The 11,862-nt window shown below is 43.0% G+C and overlaps 2 protein-coding genes across 2 annotated transcripts; both read right to left on the bottom strand.

The window, feature by feature from the left end:
- Positions 1–1,124: 1,124 nt before the first annotated feature.
- Positions 1,125–3,152, bottom strand: LOC136540786 (uncharacterized). The gene is made up of 5 exons (XM_066532805.1): positions 2,958–3,152; positions 2,659–2,871; positions 2,469–2,561; positions 2,250–2,375; positions 1,125–1,511 (listed from the first exon to the last, which is right to left on the bottom strand). The coding sequence occupies exons 1-5, from the start codon at positions 3,150–3,152 to the stop codon at positions 1,125–1,127; spliced, it is 1,014 nt and encodes a 337-aa protein (XP_066388902.1).
- Positions 3,153–7,824: 4,672 nt separating this feature from the next.
- On the bottom strand, positions 7,825–10,065 carry LOC136537496 (uncharacterized). Its single transcript, XM_066529448.1, has one exon. The coding sequence runs from the start codon at positions 10,063–10,065 to the stop codon at positions 7,825–7,827; it is 2,241 nt and encodes a 746-aa protein (XP_066385545.1).
- Positions 10,066–11,862: the final 1,797 nt, after the last annotated feature.

The following is an 11,862-nucleotide window of genomic DNA, read 5'->3' as shown; positions in this document are numbered from 1 at the left end:
CATTCTTCATCTTCCAGCAGGCTCGTGGACTAAGTGGGCACACTTCTCCTTGCGGTGAATGTGTGTTTTTCTTATCTCGAGGCTACGCCCAGGGACTGGCTGTCTGCTCGGCTGGTCTTCTACCTTTTGACCCTGGCACCACGCGACTACGTCACCTACTGTTAGGCTCGGGGACTAGCTGTGGGGGTATGGCCCCTGGTATCCACAAGACAAGACATGGGCCACAACATCAGAGGTGGCCCGGCCCACAAGACACTACTAGGGATGTGTTCATCAATGACGCTTTCCTTTCGTCACTGAAGACACCAAAATCGTCACATATATTATTTTATGACGAAATTGTGACGAAATTGATTTTGTCATTGAATGAGCATCATATTTTGGATAATGTGATGAAACATATATTTTCGTCATAGATGTGCGTTCCTTCTATGACGAAATGGCCCTCGTCATAGAAGAGTATTCTTTCTATGACGATGCATTTTCATCATTGATGTAGCCCCTTTTTCGTCATAACTTGCCGTCTGTTAGGTGGCCAGACGGCGTCTGCCATGCTGGCAGCTGACGTGTCCTGTCCACGTGGTGCGTCCACGTTTCAGGTGACGTGGCTTGGCACGTGGCTGGTGACGTGTCGGACTACGTGGCCGCTGACGTGGCAGGGATGTGGATGTGCACGTGTCCACTTTTTATTGGGCCACAGGGCATGCTATGAGTAGTCCACGTGTCTTGCTATGATTGGCTCTCATTTTCATCACTGAAGTGATTACAAATTCGTCACTTAATAGATTACAAAATAGTCACAGAATCGACTACAAAATCGTCACAAAAAGGTAACAAAATTCATCACAGGTGCACATGCTAAACAACAGATCACAGTATTCCAATTACCATCAACTTAACAGATCCAGTATTCATAGGTACCATCAACTTAATGAACAATACTAAACTTGGTTCACATATAACTCACTAGACATCATGTTCCATGTACTAGTTTCATCTCAGTTCACATAGGTTATGACAGCAACTATTAAAAAGTGGGCAAGCAACAGCAACATAGGTTATTGCATAAGCAAAATCACTAGCACGGACCCCTTGCTTCATCAACCAGCAGCTACGCGCAGCGCTCATGTCGAAGAACCATTGTTGATGGCCAAGATACGCTTGAGCAGCGCATTGTTCTCCTCCATTACCTTGGTGTTTATCTCTGTCAGCTTCTTGTACTCCTCCATCTCCTTTTGTGTCCTCGCCAGCTTTTCCTCAGCTTCTTCACTTCTCTTCTTGAGATCGTCGATTTCACCTTGTACAGCAGCCTTAGCTTTAGCTGCTAGTTCTTCCCGAAGCTCGTTTTCATTTGATGATGATGATTTGGAGGATGCCACTGGTTTGATGCCAACACTCTTGAGGAAATGGTTTGAGCTGTTCTGGGAGAGCACCTGGGACACAACCTGCACACTGGATACTGCTGTCTCACCTTCAGCAATAGGTTCTCCCCTCAAAGCTTCCATATTTGACTGAAACAGCAATGACCCATCATTAGTTGATCATTATTGCATTAATTTGAGGTGCAAATATCACACAAGATGTATTTTTAAAAATATAAATAGCAAGATGTGTACTAGAGAGAGGTAGAAGCAAACCTAGCAAAATGGACAGACTGTAGTACAATTTATCTGATTTGTTATGTGGAACATTATGTAAACTGTAGTTTGATTCTTACTGACATAAAGCACAGCTACTCTACAATGAAACAATCAGAAATCACCTAGCATGTGGACACAATTAGTTCAGATTGTTCTCAGTTAAATGCAATCTCATTTCCAGTCAACATCTATCAAGTATTAACAGAGCACAGTTATCAGATTGTTCAGTAGATTGGTTTAGCAGATAATACACATACATAAAGCACATGAGAATAACTAAAAGCATGGGCTTTAGAGACTTGGCTGCAGTTAGGTTGCTTCCATTTTCATATCCATCCAAGATAATAACCCATTCAGCCATTTCTTGTTTGATACATTGCAGTTTTAATCTAGTATATCAATGACTGCAATATGAATTTATGACTGCATGTAGATTGTTCCCAGAAATAAGAACAGCCTTCAGTTAGTACTTAACTTATTTAGCAAGTATATAGCTATGTTGGATTATGACCAGTTTTGAGCAAAAGATAGAATACAAAATGATTAAAATAGGACATGTTATCCAATTAATGAACAAAATGGCACAGCGAAACAGATGTCGGGACTTACAAGTGCTTCTCTTGCTGGTTCACTGAGACCATTTTTGGAGCTGGTATGGCAGGTCTTGAAGGCCTCCACCAAATCAAGTTCTTCATTTTGTTCTGTGCTTGGTTCTGCATTGTTTTTCTTCTTTTTCTGTTTCATAGATAATCAATTACAGGAAAGTTGTCAGATAAAATGCAAAATAAGTTGGTTAGTGCAAATATGTACAAGGTACTCTTTACTTACATATGCATGTAAGTGTGCCACATAGCTGCGAGAACCCGTAGCCTGATGATACTTGACTTTACTGCGATTCTGCTTGTTCTTTTCACATGATTCCTACAAGAGAATGAACATGTCAGATGATATCATAGGTTCCAAATGAGAAGATCTTTGGAAACTGAATGAGAAAGAATATATGACAAGATACCCGTACCATGTTTTTTGGATTACACCACTTTGCAACCAGTACCCTCCACTCTGCATCAGACATGCATGCAACTGGAGAAGTTGTGGGAATCTCATTTGCAAGTTTACCATTGAAGTATTTGTTCTTCAGTCGATAACGCATTTGCCGCACCCCAGAGCGCAGCATATCAGTGCAAGCTTCCTCTGTTGGCTTGTCTTCAGGGTTAATGGCCAAGCGCCCCTAGTCATATGACAATTCCATATTTAGTTAGTCAATGCAGGTTAAACAGATAAACAAGTTTACCATAGAAACAATAATGCACTTACAGAGAGCTTTCCCACAAAGTCTTTGTAATAGCGATCATCTCTCTTGTAATCTTTCCAATGAGTTAGGACAGGGACCTTATCCCTAATGATGACACCAGCCTCAGATGCAAACTTGGCTGCTTGAACAGGTTCATGAGGCCTTCTTTTCCCTTCAGCAACAGCTATGGGCATTCTCCTTCCCATAGCTTTAGTCATCCTGTCCAGCTGTGCTCCCTTGGTGGGTGGCCTGGGTCTCCTTGGGGCTCGCTGTGAAGGAGCTGCAAAATACAATTTGGATTTAAATGCTTTAGTTTCATGCAGATCAGCAAACCAGATGGCATAATAGAATGACAAAGAAACATCAACTTTCCTTCAGTGTCTTCCTCTCTAGCTACATTGTGTTCATCAGCACCTGTACTGTCTTGAGCACCACCTCCACTGAATTCCTCTTCAGCTGTATTGTCCTGACCACCAGCTCCATCGCCTTCCTCTGCATCTGTATAAGACCTTTGTGGTGGTGTTTCATCATGACCATTGGTAAGATCCTCTACATTCTGGCCATCTCTCGCCGAAATAAGAAGCCTTTTTGATGATCTTGTTTGGGATTCAGGAGGCTGAACCTGTGATCCTTGAGATGCCCTCACTCTCTTACTAGCCCTAACTCCTGGCGCCATGGTGGGGCCTGTCTTCTTCTTCTTTGAAGCTAGGACTTTCCGACTATACCCTGCAAGAAACTGTGGATAAAAAAATCAAGTAAGTCATGTGCAAATATTCCCCATCCAGGTATGCAAGAAACTGTGGATTAAAGAACAGGTATGCAAGAAACAAGATGCATCTAAAAGCAAAGGCATATATTGAAGAACAGATTAAAAACACTCAAATGCAATGCAAATATTCCCCATCCAGTACTTTGAAGATAGAAGAAACACCTTAGTTGCCAGGGGCTGTGGCTGCTCAACAGATTCAGTGTCATCATCATCACTATCTCCTTGATCATCATCTTCAAGGAGATACTCCGATGAATCCGAATCTTCATTATTTCTTTTCTTGTTTGCTGATTTTCCCCCCTTCTTTGATGCAGATAGTGATACAGAGTTATTAAATTGTAAAGATAGATTTTTCAGGCCGAAATCTTGCATCTTCTTGAAATTGTTCGCCACGCGTGCATCCCGGCGTCTCTCATAATCAGTTTTTTCAGATTCTTACAAAAACAAGCAAATTGTGTCTATTAGAAAATAAAAAGGAGTGAACTAAGAGCTAAGAGGTAGTAATACTAGATGGTAGATAGATAAGAGGTAGGAGCTAGTAGTGCCTGCTGAAGAGCTAAGGGATAAGAGGTGATAGGTTATAGGCAAAAAGTATTAGGTCAGAAAGAACTAAGAGGTACAGGTATTTGTGTACTGAAGCACAATTACTCTAAAATCTGTGAAAAAATTGAAGATAGCTTGTACTGAACTACTATTTTCCAATCAACACATATAAAATATTTTGTATATATAAATAGTTAAAGCTATGTGTTTAGAATACTTTGTTAGTCTTGAATACGTTGTGCCTTAGTCTTGAATACTTTGTGCTGCTAAGCATGATGCTTTAAATTAACCACTGACTACTTAGGTTCAATAGAGTCGTGTGCTTGGTTTATTTAAATTTACTTCCATTAGAGTCTAGGCCAATCATTTTGACTGAATTTTACATTGACAGTTAACTATGCATATGCCAGGTTGACTTGATTGGTATAGGAAGTTTGCAATGGTGAAGGTGAACTCTAGCATGTAGCGTAGATGCTTAAGAGGCCCAGTCCCATGATTATATTCTATCCTTAGAAAAAGAAACTCGAGAAAAAACAGCCAAACCTTAGAATGCTACTTTGAACCATTCAAACAAATAAACAAGCAGTTGCATCGAGAAATTACATAAGCTTGTTACAAAATGAAGACGTTGTTGATATAAGTGATATTTCATTTTCGAAAACTTCTCTGAAAATTGTCACTGACTGCGAATTCATAATGAATTTCAGGAATTTTGTGAGCGCTTGATGGTTGGTAATTTACTATACTGATCCAGATTTTAGTGCAATAGCCTGATGCTTTTTACAGCTGCGTCGCCTTTTTATCGTTGTATGGAGTGACCGAAACATATATATGTATATTATACACACACACACACACGTGTGTGTGTATAATCCAAGCAATCCAGGCGAAAAGCAACCGATCCATCATCAACATCATCAGCATCCCGCGCTCTCTGGAGCGAACAGTGCATAGCGATAAAGCTCATTTCTGCTGGATTTATGGTACCCCATACCTGAATCAAGATAACTTTGTTCCCCATATGCTACCCCTCTGATTGGATACGTTGGTCACTAGTCGGATGGTAAAAACACCGACAATTGCTCTCCCCTTCCAAATTGCTAATCATTTTTGTTTTTCTAAACACATAGCTTTAACTATTTATATATACAAAATATTTTGTATGTGTATAGCTGAAAATGATTCAAATATACAGATGAAGCAAATCTTAATCTGACAGATCAAGATACGACAGGCAGAAATTCTAGATACATATGTTGATTGTTGGGTCAAATTCTAAGGATCAGCTCCTAAAGTTTAGACTAACTGCACAGGAAAATCTGGGAAGACAAATTGGGTTCCTGCGGTGGTGGCTAGGGTTCACAATCTGGGAAAATCTGGGAAGACAAATTGGGTTCACAATGCATTACTAATTGCACAGGAAAATCTGGGAAGACAAAAAGCAAAATAAATCACATACGCCTAACTCAATCTATAGCCAAATGGTTACCTTGATCTTGTTGTGCAGGTCTCTTCCTACCTTGACCCCTGGTTGCCACCATTGCGGATGTATACCAGGTGCTCGTCGGCGGTGGTCGTCAACGGGGAAGCGGACCTGGTGTGGGCGGACCTGGTGCTCGTCGGCGGTGGTCGTCAACGGGGAAGCGGACCTGGTGCGGGCGACCCCTAGTCCATGACGACACAGCTCGTGGGCGAGGAAGCACCTCGGCGACGGGCGACGGCGTTTGTGTTCCTGCGGTGGCGGCTAGGGTTGGTGAAATGTGGTGGGGGGGGGGGAGGACGAGTGGCCGGGGGTGAGGAGGGAGTGGGGGTAATGGCTAAATTAGCGGTAATCAGTCTTAGGCGGCATTTTTTTGGTGGCATTTTTTCCCTCCCGGAAGACCCTATGGTACCCAATTTATTTTGAAACTTCTTATTACATTTTTTAGTTATTATCTTAGTTATTTGTTGAATAAATAAAGGATAAAAGCTACAATACCTTAAGTTATGTAGAAAATTCTAAAAACTTGCATGGACACCTTATTTTGGTGTATGATCATGACATAAAAATTTCAAAGGATTTTGACAAAGTGGTACTATACATCACGTACAAGCATGAACATCTCTCACTTAGTTAGAGGGAGATATGTTAGACATGTATGACTTTGTCAGGATGATCCTGACCACTTTGTTAGAATTAGCTGAAACTTTTTTATCATCATTATACACCAAAGTGAGGTGTCCATGCAAGGCTTTAGATCTTTTTAGCTAGCTTAGGGTATTTTAACATTTATCCTTCACTAATCCAACAAAAAATTACAATAATAGGTAAACTTGGTCAAAAAATTGCACAGATGCACACAGCATCATTGTTTGGCTCCATAAACATCCCATTAAAGTTTCAAATGATTTCGACAAAATGGTACTATACATCTTGTACATGCATGAACAACTCTCACTTAGTCACAAGGTAGCTTAAAGCTTTTATCCTTTAGTCATTCAACAAATAAGTACAATAATATCTAAAAAATGTAATAAGATGTTTGAAGATCAATGAGGTAAATCATTAAGCAATAATATATTAATAATTAATTAAAAATCTGGCAAAAAATAACTATAGAGACATAGAAAAATAATAAACACAACAAATGTGGGAAAAACAAAAAAACAAATGTCATCTCGAAGGCCTGTCGTCTTGCCTTCTTGCTTGAACCAATCGTGTCGAAATAGAACCACCGTCCGACGGACTTGAAGATTTGAGTTATATTGCAACTCAATTACCTCTTTAAGGACTCCATAAAAATCTATGTCGTTCCCATCATGTGAACCTTCAGTCATTACACCACTATTTTGTGTCAGAAAGAACTTCTCACGATCCATAGTGCTATACCGCACTCCATTAACTATGCAAGATGCACAAGTCTTAACTCGCAGATCTGGGCCACATGACAGTGCCCACAGTCCTTCGCTAACCGATTCTGGATGCTTCTTATGTTTGTTCTCAATCTGTTGCAACAAAAGTACTCAGTTAACCAATTACATATGGATACTAATGCATTTACTAAACCTAGAAACACAATGTGTACTGACTTACATGGCACCTAAACCACTTTGCAAATCCTTGTTCAACCATTTTATCAACATCAAGCGCACCTTGCTGCACAAGATCGTCCCTGTACAAGCTGCATGGCAAAGCTAAGTCATAAGAATAATTTGAAAATTTAGAAATTAAACAAAAACTAATCCCCAAAACATATAATAGATACTTACTCCAAATATTCCTCAGCTTCTTCACAATTATTTAGCACATACCAAACTAACTTATTGAGGACATCATCATCAATGTACTGGCTCCTATTAGATCCAACAAGAGTAACACCATGCTTAAAAACAGAGACGTCATCAGGCAATGGCATCTCTCCATCATTATCATCATGATGGTTAAATCTATTATCAATATCCTCCATATACCTAGAACAAAAAGTCAATGTGTCACTTGCCATATATGCCTCAGCAATTGATCCTTCCGGCCTCGCCCTGTTCCTTACAAAATTCTTCAAAGTGCCTAGCTGCCTTTCTATTGGGTACATCCATCCGTACTAAACAGGTCCTCTAAGCAGTGCCTCATCAGGAAGATGGACGGCCAAGTGCACCATGACATCAAAGAAGGCAGGTGGAAAGATTTTCTCAAGCTTGCATAGGATCAATGGAATTTCTTCTTTTAGCCGTTTGACAACATCAATCCTTAGATTTCTACTGCATAGTTCCCTGAAGAAGGTCCCGAGCTCTGCAACTGCTTCATATACATCCTTCCTCACCAGTCCTCTTAGGCCAGCAGGTATGATTCTTTGCAGGAGTATGTGGCAAGAATGTGTTTTAAGCTTTCCCTGCACCTTTGAACCATCTTCACTTATGTATCTTGCTAGGTTAGCCGCATATCCATCAGGAAACTTGATACCTTTGAGAAACTTGCATAACTCGGTTTTCTGATCCTTCCCCAAGACATATGGAGCAGGTGGAGCAATGACTGAGTTGCCATGCTGCTGTAAGTGCAATTCAGGTCTTATGCCCATATCATGCAAATCTAGCCTAGCATTGGTTGTGTCCTTGGTCTTGCCCTGTACTAGCCTAGCATTGGTTGTGTCCTTGGTCTTGCCCTGTACATTGAGTAATGTGCCAAGAATGTTTTCACATATGTTTTTCTCTATGTGCATGACATCGAGATTATGTGGAAGCTTTAAATGTTTCCAATATGGCAATCTCCACAACCCAACTTTGCGGCTATAAATCTTTGGACCCTCATTGCGCTTCCTTTTATTTCCAATAATTTCATGATGCTTCCCTGTCCTGACATCTTTCACCTTCTCTAGCTCCTCTAGGACCTCCTCCAAAGTGAACTTGCCTAGTTGCTCTTTGTTTTCACGCTTACCATCGAAAGCCAAGCTTCTCCGCCATGCATGTGTCCGTGGAAGGTAACGACGATGTCCAATGTAACATATCTTATTCCTTATTGCCCGAGACAACGGATCCTTATCACAATGAATACATGCATAATACCCTTTTGTTGTTCGCCCTGATAACGTGCTCAACGCTGGAAAATCATGTATACACCACAACACGGCAGCACGAAGGTTAAACTTCCGACCAGTGCATGCATCGTAGGTACTGACACCCTTCCATAGATCGAGCAGTTCTTCAATTAGGGGCTCAAGGAACAAATCAAAATCCTTTCCTGGAGATTTTGGACCTAGGATGAGTAAAGACATAAAGCAGTTTGCTGGATTCATGCATTCCCATGGTGGGAGATTCAGTGGTGTCAGAAGCACTGGCCACATACTGTACTGCGTACTCATGTTGCCAAATGGATTGAATCCATCGGTAGCTAAGGCAAGCCTCAGGTTCCTCGGATCATCTGCAAAGGATGGTTCCCTCGTGTCGAAGTCCTTCCATGCTTCTCCATCAGCTGGATGGCTCATTACATTGTCGACTGGCGTCCTCTTTTTCTTGTGCCATTGTGTTTCCTCAGAAGTTCGCTTTGAAGCAAAAATTCTTTTCAACCTTGGCAAAAGTGGAAAATGCCTCAATACCTTGTGTGGAACCTTCTTGTTCCCAGTTTCATCTTGCCATCTAGACGTCTTGCATACTGGGCACACATTCCCTTTTTCATACCTCTTCCGAAACAACACACAATTGTTCTTGCACACATGGATGTTTTCGTAACCAAGGCCCAATTCTCCAAGATATTTCTTGGCCTCATCATATGATTTTGGCAACTCACTCTGAGGGAATCCCGATGACAACAGCTTCATCATTATGGAAAATCCTGTATTGCCAATTCGATAACGAGACTTGATATACAACATCCTCACCAGAAAAGAGAATTTCGAATGGCTAGATCCCGGGCTAAGTGACTTCTTTGCATCTTCAAGGACTCTTGCAAACCTTGGTTGTTCTCCATCAGCCTTTGCCGCAGCATACAAATCTCCTATCATCTCTGGTACTCCGTGATCCTCATCATAATCATCATCGGCCACATCCACATGTATCCCAAAGTCATGATCACTTCCTTCGACCTCTGGCTGCTCCAAATTCTCAACTACTACAGTATCTACCGACTCCCCATGATGAATCCACCTGGTGTATGTAGCTGACATCCCATAAATGTGTATATGGTCACTTACATCATCCTGAGATCGCAGAGTTTGATTAAGACATTTGCTGCACGGACAAAGTATGTGGCTGTCTTCGGGGTATCTTTCACTGACAAATTTCATGAACTCTTCAACTCCTTTCACATATGCAGGTGTGAATTGTGTCCCAAAAATCCAGCTTCTATCCATCTGTACATTGTACTCAGTCCTTAAATTCCAGTAATAAATTCAACAAAATTCAAAAACACATCAAAGACATGCATATATGTAAAACAAATCAAACCTTGTACTCGGCAATCCTCTGCTCGCGCTCCACGCGCAGCTCTGCTCGCCGTCGCTGCTGCTCTGTCCCACGCGCGTACTGACAACGACGGTGTCGGCGTGGACGCAGGGAGAAGGAGATGGAGATCTCCAGATTGGTACTGGCCAGCGACGAGCGACGGCTCACGTAGATCGCCAGATCGGTACTGGCCTCCCAGGAGAAGAACTACGGCGGCGCCACAATACCTATGCACGCACGTATGGGACGTCTACGCGACCAGCCGCCACGCACGTATGGCCCATCAACTCGATCGACAAAACAAAAAAAACATGATATCATGTTCTAAGTACAAATATAAAAACAGGCTAGCCATAAACACAAAAGTCCGGGAGTTCCAGCGGTAACGCCTCCTCCCTGTCTAGCGGCAGGTCGCGGGTTTGATTCCCCCTACGGGGGATTATTTTTGCAAAAATTAAAAGGGAGGGGCAGACCGCTGGTGGAGCTGGACCCTAGGCCCACAGCGCCACGTGTTCGCCGCCACGCCCGCTGGTGGGACCGCATCGCCATGTCATCGACGTGGGACCCGATGGTGGGACCGCTCCGCCACGTCCTCGGTGTGGGACCCGCTGGTGGGACCACGGCGCCATGTCATCATCTATGATTCAATTACCATGGAGTTTACAAATAAAAAAAATATGCACATTTTAATCACAAAAGGCCGAGTGCTCCATTGGTAAGGCATCTATGAACCTAGCAGCAGGTTGCGGGTTCGAAGCTCACTCAGTGAGCTATTTTTTTGCAAAAAAATGGAGGGGGAAGGCTGCAGGTCCAGCTGGACCCATGTCCTCGAGGTGGTACACGAGCCAAACAATCAATGACGATTTAGTTTTGTTATTGTATGACGATTATTTCGTTTTCGTCATTATTCTTCGTTCCAAAGCTCCGTCACTTGTGACTAATGACGAACCTGCACATTTCGTCATAGAATGCTCTCATTCTGTGACGAAATTAGTAATCGTCACGAGTGAATCATCATTGATGAACACATTTCTAGTAGTGAGATCAAGGCGTGCACGGTGCTGCTCGGCGTGCACCGCAAGCTATTGTATAGTACCAAATAGGATACTTTACTTGTAACCCTACCCCTCCAGAGTATATAAGGAGAGGCAGGGGTCCCCTAGTGGACAGATCTATCTACTATATCTCAATACAATACACCAAAGACACAGGACGTAGGGTATTACGTCGATCAGACGACCCAAACCTGTCTAAATCATTGTCTCTGCGCCTTGTGTCACTATCCGGTTCCTGATTACGTGCACCCCTACCGACAAATCTACCATCGCGGGATACCCCTCGGTGGACTACCAACGATATTCTGTCGACACAAACAGAGCTCTAGCAGTTGTTGCGGCCTTACAGCATGACACCAGCCCCTCCCCTGCGGGCGAGGAGGGGCAGGCTCACGGACGTCGGAGCAGGGGCCGTGGTCGTGGCCAGGCGGAGCAGGCCGGGGATGCGACACGGACGCGGACGTCGGGACCGGAGCAGGACGGGGATGCGGAGGAGGGGATCGACGGCGAGGTCGCGCTGCGCTGGGAGCAGGGGTCGTGTCATGGTCGGGGTCGCCGGAGGGAGCGCCTATGCGTGCGGTGGAAGCGGCAAGGTGGGAAGGACGAGGCGGCGTAAACGGGCTGGGGCCGCGGGCGACTGACACGATTAGG

Source organism: Miscanthus floridulus, chromosome 2, assembly GCF_019320115.1.
Source record: "Miscanthus floridulus cultivar M001 chromosome 2, ASM1932011v1, whole genome shotgun sequence".
Lineage (NCBI taxonomy): Eukaryota > Viridiplantae > Streptophyta > Magnoliopsida > Poales > Poaceae > Miscanthus > Miscanthus floridulus.
The sequence above is the reverse complement of the archived record's forward strand: the minus strand, read 5'-3'. Positions and strand labels throughout refer to the sequence as shown.

Bases quoted from the DNA above. Each gene is read 5' to 3' on its own strand.
- LOC136540786 (XM_066532805.1), bottom strand. From the start codon at position 3,152: ATGACTAAAGCTATGGGAAGGAGAATGCCCATAGCTGTTGCTGAAGGG. The intron at 2,872-2,957 runs GTAAGTGCATTA...TCATATGACTAG, and splicing joins ACTTTGTGGGAAAGCTCTCT to GGGCGCTTGGCCATTAACCC. The intron at 2,376-2,468 runs GTAAGTAAAGAG...TCTATGAAACAG, and splicing joins TGGCACACTTACATGCATAT to AAAAAGAAGAAAAACAATGC.
- LOC136537496 (XM_066529448.1), bottom strand. From the start codon at position 10,065: ATGGATAGAAGCTGGATTTTTGGGACACAATTCACACCTGCATATGTG.